The sequence below is a fragment of the Diabrotica virgifera genome, chromosome 3 (genome assembly GCF_917563875.1).
Source record: "Diabrotica virgifera virgifera chromosome 3, PGI_DIABVI_V3a".
In the NCBI taxonomy this organism is placed as follows: domain Eukaryota; kingdom Metazoa; phylum Arthropoda; class Insecta; order Coleoptera; family Chrysomelidae; genus Diabrotica; species Diabrotica virgifera.
The window spans coordinates 21,409,931-21,427,086 of record NC_065445.1 but is presented as its reverse complement, the minus strand read 5'-3'; the positions used below and the strand labels follow the sequence as shown (position 1 = coordinate 21,427,086).

General features: G+C 33.5%; 1 protein-coding gene across 1 annotated transcript in view; it reads right to left on the bottom strand.

Moving 5' to 3' along the window:
- LOC126881745 (uncharacterized) overlaps nt 1–16,533 on the bottom strand; it is a 106,557-nt gene extending 90,024 nt beyond the window's left edge. Inside the window, exons 1-2 of the mRNA XM_050646216.1 lie at nt 16,104–16,533; nt 12,464–14,522 (exon numbers count right to left, since the gene is read on the bottom strand). Coding sequence (XP_050502173.1) covers nt 12,464–14,522; nt 16,104–16,533 — 2,489 coding nt within the window. The remainder of the gene's footprint in view (nt 1–12,463; nt 14,523–16,103) is intronic.
- Between the last annotated feature and the right edge of the window lie 623 nt (nt 16,534–17,156).

Genomic DNA, 17,156 nt, shown 5'->3' with positions numbered 1-17,156 from the left:
TTAGAGCAAACGACTGTAGTCTCAAAAACATTGTATGTGGGGTACCTCAAGATTCAGTATTGGGTCCTCTACTTTTCCTTATCTTTATTAATGACATCACTAATTTAAAAATCGATGGAAACATCTTCCTTTTTGCTGATGATACCAGTATCACTTGGAGCAACTCAAATATTGCAACTCTTCATGCTACTATAACTTCTGATCTACTTACAATAAAAACCTGGTCTGACTCAAATTTACTCTCGCTTAACGTAGATAAAACAGTAGCATTGTCTTATAAAGGAGCTCTTCAACCCTTACCTCTTAATAACAGCCAGATCAGTACCGTTGATTCTGTAAAATTTCTTGGCATTTTTTTAGACAGCAACCTTAAATGGTCCCTCCATATCGATTTGTTACGGAAGAAACTCTCTTCAGTCTGCTATGCTATAAGATCTGTTTCGAATGAACTCAATTTAGCATCTTCCAAAATAACATATTTTTCTTTTTTCGAGTCACATCTTCGTTATGGTCTTCCTTTTTGGGGTTCTGGTACAGCTGCCCAATTCGATGTTATTTTCAAATTACAAAAAAGAGCTATAAGGTATCTGTTTGGCCTCAGAAGAACAACACACTGCAGAAATTACTTCAAAGATCACGGAATTTTAACCCTTCCATCTTTGTATATTTTAGAAACTGTTTGCTTAATTCGTAAACATCTACATGTCTTTCCACCAAGACCTAATCATCACTACTTCACGAGAAATTCTACGTTTGACGTCTATTTGCCGACCCCGTCCTCGGAGTTAGTAAAGAAATCGATATTATATTCCGCAAAAAAAAATGTACAACCATCTCCCCCTACAACTAAAATCTGCACCATCTTTTCCCAAATTCCGTAAACTGACAAAAGCCTACCTGTCTGAAAGACCATATTATTCAGTAGAAGATTATTTTAGTCAATAACTAAGAAATTACAGTACCCTTTGCACAAGTAGTATTTTTATTATTTTTTTATCTATGTTTGGGTGTCATTTGCAGCAGCTTAACTTTTTAACTTTTAAACCTTTTTTATTAATTATTAGGTAGACTATGAATTTGCAATTTATTTAAATTTTTGCAATTGAATATTTTGTTTTAACTTCGATTTATTTATTTATTTTATTTAACTTTTTGACGATTTATGTAATTTTAGTAAATTGGATTGTTACTGTTTTGTTTTTTTTTACTATTTATAAGCTTTGTCGATAAAATTGTAAAATTTTTCATGGCAATAAAGCATATTTCTATTCTATTCTATTCTATCCATAAGTTGGTGCTCCATGCTCCGTGTGGATATGGCATGCCCTTCTCTACATATAAACTGCCACCGATTGGATCGCCGAGGATCGAGATCACTCTGAACGGAGCTCACCCTCGGCGATCCAATCGGTTGAATCGGTGGCGGTTTATATATGTAGAGTAGCGCATGCCGTATCAACACGGAGCACCTACCTAATGGATACGTACCTTAACGTTACTTGATGCACCATAGCAACAATGTAAGTTTACACAAACGTTAAATCCCCTTGTAGTTTGTTGAAGGTAGAGCCTGCTACCACGCAACAAAGGCCACCCTTTTGTCAGCAGGCCAGCAACAAAGTGATTTTGAATTGTTAAAACGGTGGTTGGTTATAATTTTTTTCGAGTATGAGTGTATACCAGTGAGAATTTTACTACACGTAATTTACCGTGTACAGAAAGAAAAAGTAGGAATAGGAGAGTAAGTGTCGATTCGCTCGGTAAAATATTTGCTCCTAGACTCTTAATTAAAAACAATCGTTTATCATATTGGATTTTCATTTCGGTGATACGAGTTTTCATTATTTTAAATACAGCAATTTTTTTCTCGTTTTTCCTCCGTTAATTATGTTGATAATTATGCGTTTTTAAACTGTGAAACATTTCATAATATCTTAATTGCTTTTTTCATATCAACAAAGCTATAAATTTGCACGAACATTTTTATTACCACCGTTATTTGGCTTAGTATAATTAACTATGTACTTTTTCTATTTCTTTGTCACAGGACACACCGGTGCGAAATGTTTTAATTTAAAATGGTTCAGTTACAACAAAGCCTTTAAACATTTTCATTGCTCTTTTTTAATAACAGTAAACATCAAGTATACTATTTTTACTACAAAAACGTTATTACGTAGGTTAAAATTTTTGACGTAAGAGAACTGTCAAAACATTAGAATGTGACTTTTCATTATTGCCATATTTATAATAAACATGGCAGTAATGGAAAGTCACATTCTAATGTTTTGACAGTTCTCTTACGTCAAAAATTTTGACCTACGTAATAACGTTTTTGTAGTAAAAATACTATAGGTCATTATTATATTTAGATGCTTTATACAGTGCGCTGGAATAAGTGTTACCCCCTCTGATTAACTCTTTTATTTTTAGCACATAAGCAAAACGATCGGAGAGGTCGATTTTTAAAATAATCATAATATACTATGGCATCAATGTTTCGAACTTTACGCAATCCCTCTTCAGGTGACATTCACAACTTTGATTTCTTTAAATGGGAAAGTACATCATGTGACACCTCATTTAAAAGCTTTTGAAATACTGAGTACAAAAATGTATAATACTTTAATCCTTTTTGAAAGCGTAGGCGCAAAATTTCGGTCGAATTATTTTTCAATTCATTTTTTTAAAATTCTGAGGAAACTAATACGTATTTTTGAAATTTTTAAACGCAGAATGAAATATTACAGTATTATTGAGGGTCGAAAGTCCCTGAAAACTACTTATAATGATTAATTTAATAATACACAGGGGTGAAAAAAAGGGAAAATTTAGTCTGATTTTTAATTTCAAATAAATTATTCAAATTAACCTTTTTGTTTATTCTAAGGGAGGCTTTCAGCCCTCGGTAGTAATGTAATCTTTCATTTTGCGTTTAAATTTTTCGAAAATACTTATTAGTTTTCTCAGGATTCCAAAAAAATAAATGCCTTTAAAAATAATTCGAACCACATTTTGCGCCTACGCTCTTAAAGAGAATTAAAGTGTTAGGTACATTCCATGTCAAATCACTCAGGCAAAAAATTTTGGATCTCCGATTTGTCTGAAAATTGGTATATAGCTTCTGCGGGACGTAAAAATAAGATATTTAAGGTCAAAAAATCTTCTTCTTCTTTTTTTCTCAAAATGTTATTTTATGCGATTTTACAGTGATTTGGTGTTTATTTAAGCAAATTTGCATTTTCTGTCGTAAAGTATCAATGAAAAACATAATATTTTAATAGAAAGGACTCAAAAATGTCATTATTTGGCATTATAACAAGTTATTTTGAATCAAAACAAGTTTTTGATCAAATTTTATAGTGAAAAAAAAGTTAAAATACCGTTTTTTACATTTTCCTCCATTCCCAAAATACATCATCATCGATTTGGCTGAAAATTTGCCCACAGATAGCCAAAAGATACGACTTTAAGTGGTTGGAAGGATTTGAATTATATTACAGTACTAAAAAAGTTACATGCAGTAATATCAGACTCAAAAGTATATATTAGTTAAGTCGGGATAGCATTTGACCTTGAATGCCGAACTGCCCAAAATTTTATTTTTCTGATCTTTAGGGGAGTCAATAGTAGCCAAAATTCAAAATCACGAATGAATTCCTCCATTACGTTAGCCGCCATCTTGATTTTAAAGGAGAACCTGTTTTGCTCAATATCTCCGCCATTTTTAACTTTTCGACAAAATGGTAGGAACTGAAATTGTTCCAAATATATCGTATTTACAATTATTACAATTTCTTTTTAACAGTTTTTGTCGTGAGGTCGATATTTTCGAGTTAATTGTACTTACAGTAGACCCCTATATTTTTGACTATAATATTGCATGTAACTTTTTTGGTATTGTAATATAATTCAAATCCTTCTCACCACTTAAAGTCCTATGTTTCGTCTATCTGTGGGCAAATTTTCAGCCAAATCAGTTATGAAGTATTTTGGGAATGGAGAAAAATGTAAAAAACGGTATTTTAACGTTTTCTACACTATAAAATTTGATCAAAAGCTTGTTTTGAATCAAAGTAACTTGTTATAATTTCATATAATGACATTTTTGAGTCCCTTCTAATAAAATATTATGTTTTCCACTGATAGTTTACGATAGAAAATGCAAATTTGTATAAATAAACAGCAAATCATTGTAAAATCGCATAAAATAACATTTTGAGAAAAAAAGAAGAAGAAGACTTTTTGACCTTAAATATCTTATTTTTACGTCCCACAGAAGCTATATACCAATTTTCAGAAAAATCGGAGGTCCAAAATTTTTTTCGCTCCAAAATTGAGTGATTTGAAATGGAATGACCCGTTATACAGTTGAGTCCGCGAGTCTTTACCCGTGCGTCATTAATACCTGGTGAGATAAAACACATACTTTTTATTTAGCATCATTCTCTTCCACGCATGAAATTAATGACAAATCAGCTGCCGCCTGTTATTAAGTAAAAACACATGTTATTTTTATGAACGATTTAGACTCAGTGTATTGAAAAGAGATAGATACAAAGAAAGACGATTGGGGATGTCTTCACATATTTTAAGTATAATTTCTGACGTTTTGGTTTGTTTACTTTTGTGGCTGTCAGTGTGTTGAATTTTTTGCTGTTATTTTATCGAATTTGTGCATTTTGAAGTTTTTTATAGTATACAAACAGTTGTTTTCACAACTAATTTTATATTGGGGTTAGAAATTTTGTTATAAGTTTATGTTATTTTACGATATATTTTACGATAAATTTTGACAACGTACAAAGCTAACCTCATTGTTAACACAGTTGAATGCTTGTGTTTAAGCTTCCGCCAAAGTGAATAAAATAACAAAAAGAAAATAATATGTTATTGAATTTTTTTATAAATTGTTTATTTATTTATTAATCAATGATAATAAAATAATTTATTAAGCTACTTCAAATGTAGCTGTAATTATGCACCAAAATTTTAAAGCAAAACTTAAATTTGACATTCTATTTATTTGATAACGTCAAATTTTATAATAACCCGTGATCGGAATAATATCCAGTTGCCGTTGCGTTTAGTAAATTTCCGACTTATTTCGTATGCTTTAAATGATGACGCACGAGTAAAGACTCGCGGACTCAACTGTATATTTTTGTAATCAGTAATTAAAAAGATTTTAAATGAGGTGTCACATGATGTACTTATGATGATATTGTCACCTGAAGGGGGATCGCGTAAAGTTCGAAACATTGATTCTATAATATAATATGATTATTTTAAAAATCGACCTGTCCAAGCGTTTTGCTTATGTACTAAAAATAATAAAGTTAATCAGGGGGGTAACACTTGTTCCAGCGGGGTCTAGGACGCTTCATCGCCGCCAGTTCATCGCCGGCCGATTCATCGCCGGCCGTTTCGATGCAGCCGGTTCATCGCCAGTCAGTTAATCGCTAACTGATATATTTCCGAATTTTCGACCAATTTTCGACAGTTACATTTATTATTTATTTTTAGTATTAATTAGGAATTCTAGGAAATGCGAGATATGACCATGCCCGTTGCCATACTTAATCTTTTAATAGACTTTTAAACTTTTATAATATAAAATATAATTTTACACTACAAATTTAATACTGTTTAGTATCAAATTTAGGGGAAGTAGAAATAGAACAGTAAATTAATATAATAATATTTTTTATCTATTTATTTGTCATAAGTTTTGAACTGAATTTAACGTCGTGTATGTCATTTCCCATAATACAAGATCAACTGACTAACTGGCGATGAAACGGCCGGCGATGAAACGGCCGGCGATGAAACGGCCGGCGATGAAATGGACTGGCGATGAACCGGCGGCATCGAAACGGCGGCGATGAACCAGCGGCGATGAAACGTCCCATTCCGGTTCCAGCGCACTGTATTTAGATTAAGGTACTAGTACACTTTAGAAGACCAAAAATAATCATTTTTTTCAAGAATTTTTTTCTCAGAACCTTTATCAAAAATGAACATAAAACTTTTTACATATTAATATCTAACTCTTAGAGAGTACAAAACATGTATCTTTTTTCATTTATGCCTGGACACTAATATTGCAGAGGGCGCAAAAGTCCAGGTCTCGAAAAATGATGGCGGACAGTTAATCTCAGGATTGGGACACCTGAAACAAAAAAATCGTCCTGCATTTGAAAAAGGAAGGCTTGTTACGTGACAATTTACCACAATTTGATCAAAAAATAAAAATAAATATTTTTAACTATGAAAAGCTGAAGAAAAACAGGCGATTTTTTCACAAAATTTTTTCAAATTTCCGTAAAATCTTTTTGTTGCGGAATTTTTCAATAGCGGTGGTAAATTATCACGTAAGAAACCTTCCTTTTTCAAATGCCGTACGATTTTTTTGTTTCCGAGATCCCAATCCTGCGAATCTAAGGTAAGATAACACGTTGATGTCATATGTTGACCAATTTGTAGTTTTAAAGATGTCTTCTAGGGCTAGATTAACCTTTAACTACCCGCGCATCAAGTTATAACATAATTACACGAATGGCGTACTTTACACGTCACAAGAAAATACACTTAAAAACTGCTGATATGTTTTTTTTTTGGAAAAATACACTTAGTTGTTTATTATAAACCTTATTCGGCATCAGTGAATACTTAGAATTCCTTCTAAGTAAGTCAATTGGGATTTAGAACTTGAATCTGATTCCATGATAAATAAAAATACTAAAAAAATTTTTAGAAATGTGATTTTTTGCATGAAAAAAAGTATTGTTTATAAAGAAAAGTATATTTTGTGCCATAATGACAAAAAAACAATTGAAAGATGTACTTATATTACTATAATCGTGGCGTATATTGTCCCCCACCGGAAACAATAAATAATAAACGGTAAATTACGATCTTCCCAGAACGCCGATTATAATGAAACTAAAACCAATTGTAAAGCACATTCCAGTGATATTTTAGTGAGATAAACAAGGTCAAAAATTAAATTTTTAAATATATTTGAAGTATAATTCTTATATCTGGCGTACAAAATACGCCAGTGCGTGTAGTTAAAGGTTAAACATATTGCTCTAAAAGTGAAAAAATATTATTGTGATCTGAATGCTTCTTTTCCTTCTTCCTGTTATAGGCATAATATACGTCTGTTCATCTTTTACATTATTCGTTAGTTTTAGGTTTCTTCATTCCAGATATTGTCACCATTTTCTTAGTCTTATTGTTAAAGCTCTATAATACTTGTGATTTAATTTTTGTGTTGGGTTCATTCAGTTTTGCTCTTGATCTACCTGCAGCTTATTTCTTGCATTTTGCATATATTTGCATTATAGGTTCAATCCTTAATCTGTCTCGTAACGCTTTATTTGTTATTCTATAAAGTAGTTCCATATTCGTTATTTCTAATGGTTTATACACTAGGCTTACATATCTCGTATTCATTATATTATATATTATCTTCGTGTAGGCCATTACTGGTCTAACCACATCTTTGTTTACACGTTGACGGACAGAACGTCTATAGACGTCTAATTTCCATTGATGTAATGTGACACTAAGTCTATAGACGTTGCATTTTTCCCTATTCTACTGTGCAAAATACATGTAGTGTCACAACACTTGCTTATACATTTGACGCACTGTCCGTCAACGTGTTAATTTCTGGTTTGCACTTTCATCGATAGGGACTGATTTCTAGAAATATGTTCTTCTCTTTTTGTAAACACAACAAAATCAATGCTACTTATTGACATAACCTCAATGAGATCAAAAATTATTGTAACAAATAATTTTGGAGTAAAAATTTTTTTCACATTTTTTTAACAGTTTTTCGCACAGAAACCGATTCATAAATTTTTCTATGCGGGAGTGGCTTGGCAACTTGGAATATTATTGTATAAATTTTAATTAATTATATACAACATACGAGTATTAGAGAAAAACGACTAAAATAACTTGGCTCCTTTGACATTCACATCTTGTCAGACATATAGAACAATGTAGACACATTTTTAAATTAAAAAAATACAAAAATAAATATTTCAAATTTTAGTTTATTCGGAAATTATTTGGCGGAAATAATTTGTTGTTAATATAATATGCAAAACTATCAAATTATCACTATATGCTAATTATATTTACTTTAGTAAAATATTATACCTACTTCATGTTCAATTTGTCTTTTAAACAGTTTTGGTGATATTACGTCGCTTTATCAAACTTCTTTCTTAATGGTAATAGGACTTGTATTTTCGTCTGCTTGTGTACAACGATAGATGTGTTTTCATATCAGTTGCCTATTATGTACTCAAAAGCCAATACATGGCGAAAGAGAACAATTCCTTGAACCCCCGTGTTCGAATTGATGATCAACACTGTGTTACGACGCCATTTTAGGCTCCCATACGTTCATCAGATATTCGGTCTGAATATAAAATCCAGCAAGCCAGGCAAGCAAATGTCTCCTGATTATTTCCCACTCCGTAACCATAAGTGGTTAGCGTACAAAGACGTCATCTACTTTGATAGCCATAAACATCGTTTTCTGACCCTTGCGCTATACAAACAGTGTAAAATTACACAGACACAAAGTCGCTTACTATGACATATTACGATAGTGACATGTTTAGTCCAGAGAAATAAGATTTTTCTCGTGACACATCCCCCTCCCGGCCGAAACCAAATTTTTTGAGTAGTATGGACATCTATATCATTAACCTATATGTTTCCTGCAGCCGATTTTGATGATATACATAGTTATAAACAAATAAAGATCAAAAAACGCTAAATTTTCGCTTTTTTCGTCTCTTACCAAAAAGTTAAGCACTTTAAACAAATTTGAGTGTAAGAAACTCCTAAAACGTATAAAATACTTCAATATGGCTTTCGCTCAATATGTCCATCCTTATTGGTTGCTTAGAAAATTGCAAAATAAATCATAAATTTTCGAGTTTTTAAAAATATTCATAACTTATGTAAAAATTAACTTAGAACCTTCTTATTACACGGAATGCTGATAGTTCTTGTACTTAAATTATATTTCAAATTTCAAAGCAATTGGTCAAATAGTTTACAAGTTATTTAATTTGTTTATCTCAAATTCATTTTTTTTGCAACACTACAAGTCAGAAAATTATGAGGCTACAATCATACTTCGGACAGTTTGTGAAAGAAGAACATTTATACTATTACCATTATTAAAAATAAATGACCAAAAATAATTTTAAACAGTGTAAAATTATTTTGAAAGAACATGTCGATTTTTTGCTTACTTATAAACAATTAGAATAACTTTTTAACCGTTACCTGTAGAAAAATTATTTTTTCATATTTAGAAAGACTGAATTTTTATACACATTTAGAAAGAAAAACAACTTGTCCTAGGACAATTAGGGACAAAGTTAGCCCCCCCCCCATTTATTTAATTCACATGTTTTTCAAAATAATTTTGCAATATTTATAATTATTTTTTGTAATTTTTTTTAAATTAAATTAATACTGTAAATTTCCTTCTTCCATAAACTATCCAAAGTATTACTGTAGCTTCATCATTTTCTGACTTACAGTGTTAAAAAAAATAAATTTGGAATAAACAAATTAAATAACTTTTAAACTATTTGACCAATTTCTTCGAAATTTAGGGTATGAATTAAGCACCATAAGTCTCAACATTCCGTGCAATAAGAAGGTTCTAAGTTAATTTTTACGTAATTTATAAATATTTAAAAAAACTCAAAATTTATGGTTTATTTTGCAATTTTCTAAGCAACCAATAAGGATAGACATATTAAGCAAACGCAATATTGAAGTTTTATATACCATTTATGAGATTCTTATTCTCAAATTTGTTTAAAATGCCTATTTTCTTAGTAATAGGCGAAAAAAGCGAAAATTTACCGTTTTTGGATCTTCATTTGTTTATAACTATGTATATCATCAAAATCCGCTGCAGGAAATATATAGGTTATTATTATAGATGTCCATATTACTCAAAAAATTTGGTTTCCGCCTGGAGGGGGTTGTGTCACCAACAGGCTATTTTTTTCCTTATTTCTCTGAACTAGTTGTGGCTGATGTTGAGTCTTCGCAAAAATCAACTCAAAATGAAGACTGACTTGAAGAAAATGATAGGATTTATCAACTTTTTTCAACAATTTTCTTCTTTACAAGAGTCCACTATTGTATTGTAATTTTGACAGTTTTAACAGATAAAAACATTTTTTTTTTCTAATATATCTGAAGAAAAATACTACATAAATATTTCGAGAGATTAATTAAATTATTCTCGGAAAAGTATTTCCAGACGCTGGCTCAAAATATATAATATTAGTTTAGACGCGCGCACCCTTTTTTTTACACTAAAAAGATTCGTTGATCTCGATTTAGTTTATAGGCGTTCAAAGATAGTTATTGGTAGAAATAAACAAACTCACCCTGCGCTGTGGTTGCTTCTGGTTGTTTTTTCTTATCTGGCCAGATAGGTATCCTTGTGTAGCTGTTTGAGGTAACCTACATACGGTTTGCGAAAAACTGTTTTATAAACACATAGATACGCGCACTATTTTACGCACTTTTGGCTCAGTAAAGCCGGTAGAATTTTTTTGGCGGTAAATTTTTCACGTGGATGACGCGGACCCGTTAATGAGAAGTGTTTTTAGTTATTCACTCCTCGAGATTGAAGAAGAAAGTGATCGATGCAACGTGGTTAAGTCTTTTCGGGAAGGGAGGAACGCTTCGCGCCAGAAAAAATAATACTTATATACGCCGCTAGAGTCTGCGGTTCACTTAGGGGTTATTTTACGAGGGAGCGTCTGAAATTATTATTTTGGACGCTGGTTAAAATTTGTATTTTAACATATTGCCGGGGGGCGCCATGAGCGAGTACGCCTCTGGTTATGTAGTAGTGTTAATAATATAGAAAGTGAAATATAAAAATTGAAACATTCTGAGATACCCTCGTAACAACTAGTAATTTTTTTTTTTTTTTTAGCTAAGTAACATATTTATTATAATTAGTATCTAACGCATAAAGGATTGAAAATCAATAAAAATTAATGAGTTTACCTAAACGACTAACCTAGAAAGACAAAAAATTAAATAAAAATTACTGAACTAGTAATTGCATGGTAATACTGCAATCTTTCTAATAGCTCGCAAGTAGTCGCCGTTGGCGGAATGAACCCTGACTGTGCGAATGAGATTGTCCCTACCAGGGAGTACCTCGGTCACTTTTGCCAATGGCCAAAGTAGAGGAGGTGTATTGTCGTCTTTTAATAAGACAATATCACCTACTTGTACAGGATTGGTAGGTACCGTCCATTTTGGTCGGTGTTGGAGAAGATTCAAGTAATCCACTTTCCACCGTTGCCAAAAATTCTGTTGGATCCGGCTCACTTGTTGATAAATAGTGAGACGGTTTTGAGGTATATCAGAAAGTGTAGGCTCAGGAGGTGCAGTCAAGCTCTGTCCTACTAAGAAATGACCTGGGGTCAAAGCTGTTAGGTCATTGACGTCATTAGAGAGTTTGGTAATAGGTCTAGAATTAAGGATAGCTTCAACTTGACAGAGAATTGTATAGAATATCTCAAAAGTAAAGTGGGAATTCCCAATCAACCTATATAAATGGTACTTAGCACTCTTGATGCCAACTTCATGTAGTCCGAATTGAGAGGGATTACGAGGAACGCCAAACTTAAATTTAATAAAATTCTGGGTACAGAAGTCTTGAATTTGACGAGTATTATCCTGATTTAGAAAAAATTCATGAAGTTGTTTTAATTGATTACGACCACCGTAGAAGTTGGTAGCGTTGTCTGACCAAATGATGCTGGGAGTTGACCTTCTAGCGATAAACCTCTTGAGGGTAAGAAGAAATGCATCAGCAGACAGTCCAGTGACCAGTTCTAAATGAACACATTTGGTGGTCATACAAATGAAAAAAGCGATATATACTTTATAGAGTTTAGCATTTTTTAAAGGCGAGGCTTTGACAAGAAAAAATCCACCATAGTCAATGGAGACTCTTTCGAAAGGTCGGCTAGATAAGACACGATCTGGATGAACATCTGCCATTTGTTGAAAATAATTAGGAGTCATGAATCTAAAACAATTGATGCAATTATGAATGACTTTCTTGGTTTGTCGCAGACCATCAAGGGGCCAGTATTTCAATCGTATATGAGATAAAGTGGTTTGTGCGCCTGCGTGGCACAGCTTTTTGTGTTGCTGTTCAATCATCAGAGCAATAATACGATTCTTAGAAGGAAGGAGAATTGGATGCTTTTGTGAATAGCTTATGGAAGCGAAACGTAACCTGCCACCTACTCGTAACAGTTTATCATTTTCATCGATAAAGGGATTCAGGGCTCTGATGGCTTTATTGGAGACAGACAGCCGTTTGGACAATTCATGAATCTCCTTAGTGAAAGAAATGGATTGAATATACTTGAGAACAAGGCAAGTAGAAAATTCAATTTCCTCCACGGAAAGTACATCAGTATCTATAGCAGTGTGATTTGATTTTGCTTTAAGATTGGAAACAAATCTAAGAACATAGGCTAGGGATCTTTGAATTTTTGTGAAAGATGAACAACGATTAAATAAATCATCCAAGGTGTCATTTGACTGAGCAGTAACAGTGACATTTAAGGAAACTTGATTTTTTCTTAATTCAGGTAATTCCCCATTCCATTTTTTAATCTGAAATAGTGAGTAATCGATTTCCGGTTTAATTAGAAATTTCGGACCATGAAGCCACAGATCAGTAAGTTCAGCATTAGAACAAATAGATTTTGCTCTGGAGGGCAGATCCGCTGGATTTTGTTTCGACTCAACGTGGTGAAATTGATAAGATTCACTGAGGGAACGTATCTTTATGACTCGAGACTGTACAAACTGATTGTAGAGAAACTTAGATGTAGTTACCCAGGTCAGGGCTATTGTACTGTCCGAGAAGAGATGAGTTTCAGAAATTTTTAAATCTTTCTGTAAGATACCTTGTGAGCGGTGAGTTAACTGGATTCCTAATAGAATGGCGGACAGCTCTAATCTTGGGATAGTTAGTTTGTTTTTTAGGGGAGCGATTTTTGTCTTGGATGTGACAAGTCTCACCGAGACGGTAGAGTCGTCATAAGTGACTCGGAGATACACGCAGGCAGCGTAGATGTCCTGAGAAGCATCACAGAAGGTAATAAGCTGAGTTAAGATAACCTTTTTATCCAGGACTAAGCATCTAGGAAATTTTGTTAGATTTATGGATTGGAATTTCGTTAGAAGAGATTGCCAATCAGAAAGAATTTTATCATTGGTAATGGGGGTGTCCCAATCTAGTGACAATGACCAAATCCTTTGCAACAGAAGTTTTGAATATACAAGAGTTGGTGAAAGAAGCCCTAAAGGGTCGAATAAACGAGAGACATAACTAAGAATTTTTCTCTTAGTAATTGGCGATGTTACCTCGCATACAGGAGGCTTGAATGAAAAAGTATCCTGATCAGGTGACCAAATAATACCTAATATCTTGTCTGAGGAACCAGCCAGGCTTAACTTAATTTCTGGAGTTGGAATCAACTTACGTTTTTTAAGAAATTCTGGATGGTTCGAGCTTAATTTATGGAGCTGAAAGCCGTGCTTACTCAACAAGGAACTTAACTGAAAGTGGAGAGTCTCAATTTCTTCTAAATTGTTACCACCAGATAGTACATCGTCCATATAGGTAGAGTTGAGCAAGGTTTTTGCCGCAGATGGATGTGAAATTGCATGAGTATCAGCAATGTGTTTTAATACACGAGTGGCTAAGAAAGGGGACGAGGATAAACCAAAGGGTAATCGGTTGAAACGAAAACACTGAAGTTTGTCATCCTGTTTATCCCTCCATAGAAAGTTGAGAAGGAAAGTTTCTTGTTCATTTATGGAAATTTGCAGAAACATATGCTTAATGTCAGCTGCTAGTATATACGTGTAGTGGCGAAAAGTGATTAAGATATCAAAAAGTTCTGGTTGCACCGTGAAGCCTTTATCTAGAACCTGATTTAAACAAATACCTGATGTGGACTTGTTGTTGGGATCAAAGACAATTCTCACGGGAGTGGTGGAGCTTGTTTTTATTATAGGAAAGTGAGGCAGAAAATAATTGAATTTTCCGTCAAAATTTCTTACTTGAAGAGGAACGTCTGAGACTAAACCTTGAGAATGGTAATCTTGAATAATTTTAGAATAGCTTTGCAACAGGACAGGGTCTGAATGCAATTTTTTCTCCAAATGAAAGAATCGTTTTTTAGCTGTGATAAAGGAATTTCCCATGTGTAGGTCATCAACAGAGTGTTTTAAGTTTAGATTAACTTGATATCGACCTGAAGGCAAAATCTTAACAGTATTCAGAAAAAGTAATTCAGATGGATGATTTTCAACAGATTCAGAAATGGGAGGGTTGACTTCTTCGGATTCCCAGAATTTTTGAACAATCTGAGAGAGATTTTCATCAGCGGTTTGAGATTCAGGCGATTCTGGAGTAGAAGACAGTGTCGTACATGTAACCAAATTATTTACATATTGAGAGGTACCATGCTTGCTTTTTATACAATTTTCAGGAATGCGGCCAGAGATGATAAAACCGAATGTAGTGTTCTGCAGAATTGGTAGACCAGTACCTAAACGAATAATTTGACCGAGCATAATATCTCCATAGTAATCAGCACCGAGTAAAATATCAATGTCTGAAGTGATATGGAATTGAGAGTCAGCTAGTTCCATTTCTTGTGGAATTTTTAGTTTGTTGGCCATAATTGGCAATTGTGGCAGACAGTTTGTAATTTTAGGTAGAATGGAACAGGAAATGTCCAACCTTGAATCATTTGTGGAAGAATAGATAGTCAGATTAGCGGTTGATTTGGAAACCGATACAGTTTGATTTACTCCGGTGATCTGTAACTGCTTGTTAAAGGTGGGAGTGCTTAGCTGATTAATAAGATTTTGTGTAACAAATGTAACTTGACTTGCTTGATCGAGAAGCGCCTTTACATAAATTCTTTTCCCACTGGGGGCAAGGAGGTATACCTGTATGGTACTTAGAAGGACAACAGGTGTGTTGACCGTATTAGCTGACAACACGTGTGACATAGAAGATTGAGATGGGTGCGTGTTGTCTCTATCCTGATTTTGTGAAGAAGAAGGTCTATTATTTGAATTAGTTAGTTCATTGTACGTGTTTGGATTTATTGGATCACGTTGGGGAGAAGAAGAATTTTTTCTCATATCAAAATGTAAATAGCTATGGTGCTTGCCACCGCAGTGGGAACAAGTTGTCTTACTTAGACATTTTGGAACGGAATGACTTGAACCAAGGCAGTTATAACAGAGATCATGTTGTTTGACGAACATGCTCTTGGCTCGTGGTGTGAGTTCTTTGAAATCCCTACAGATGTAGATGGAATGGTTACCTTTACAGTAGGGGCATAGTCTAGACTTAGAATTATTGAAGGAGTTCGTTTGTTGGTTGTCGTGTTGGTTATTAGTGGTGTGATATGAATGTCTTACTTCCTTGGAAGTTTGTGATTTGTAATTATTTTGGGACTTGGGCGAAGAAGAAGATTGCAGATTTTCCAAATGGTTGGCTCTGATATTTATATTTGCTAGAAACTTTGAAAACTCTATGACCTTGTCAGCATCAGGGGCAAATTCCATTGAACGCAATGTGGCTTGGTCAAGCTTCTGTGAAGTAATGTGAATTAGGATTAAATTTAATAATTCATCGGATGTCTTATTGAGATTAAGCAAAGCCTTGTAGCTATTTGAAACAGAAATATGAAATTCTCTTAACTGGGAGGAATTGGCATGATTGTTCAAGGGTTTAGCTTCAACAATGCCTGAAATTAGATCTCTAATAAGAATGCGATCATTAGTATATCGAGCTTTCAGGGTATCTAAGGCGATGGTATAATTAGTCTCAATCAATGGAATATTTTCTATTAAGCGGTAAGCATCGTCCCTGAGTAGATTTCTTAAGTAAATAAATTTTTCGATGTTAGTGAGGGTTTCATCTTGATCAATGATGCTGAGAAAGGTTTGGTAGAAGAATTGAAACTCACTTAATTTTCCGGAAAAATTATTGATACGAAGTTCCGGGAGCTTGACAGTTCTCTGTTTGGTGGTGGCATTTTGAGTAATTTGACTAGAAGGAGACGGGACATTGAGATTTGGGACACTAGATATTTCAGATGTTGTAGAACTTGTAGGTGGAGTTAGGAGGCTTTCGAGTTTTTCCTCAAGTAAAGAAATGCATTTATAATATTTTTTTACTATCGGATCTACGTCTTCGGTAGTAGCTAGCTCTGCAGCGAGAAGATTAGTTGCGTCATTATAGGTACGAAAAGCATCTCTGAGTTGACAAAGTATTTCCTTAATCATATATTTAGTTAGAGAAGCTAAGTCAGTTTCTACACTACTACATAATCTAGTTAAATCTAATTTACTGGCAGTTTTGGACCTCGTTAATTTGTTAATTTGTCCCTGTTCCATTGTGATAATTTATTTTAATTGGTAATCGATAATAAATGTTTAATAAAAGAATTATTTAAGATATTAAAGAGTCTTTTTTTTTGTAAAAATGTGTAAATATTATCAAACGCACCCCCGTATGTCAGTGGAAAATTCTTTAGCGTTGTTAGAGCAAAGTGATTTGTACGTGTTGTGACGTAGGTGGTTTCTTCGTAGTACCACCGCGACCGATGGAATATTCCGTCAAGTCGTAGGGAAAGAATCGAAAACGAAAATACCGTTATAAGATGGCGCGCGGCGAGATTTTGCAAATGAATACAAGAATTTTTTCTTTTTTACGCAAATTAGAAATGGCTAATTATCCGGCTAGTAACGAAGGACCACTAGATACTTATGAAGAAAAATACTACATAAATATTTCGAGAGATTAATTAAATTATTCTCGGAAAAGTATTTCCAGACGCTGGCTCAAAATATATAATATTAGTTTAGACGCGCGCACCCTTTTTTTTACACTAAAAAGATTCGTTGATCTCGATTTAGTTTATAGGCGTTCAAAGATAGTTATTGGTAGAAATAAACAAACTCACCCTGCGCTGTGGTTGCTTCTGGTTGTTTTTTCTTATCTGGCCAGATAGGTATCC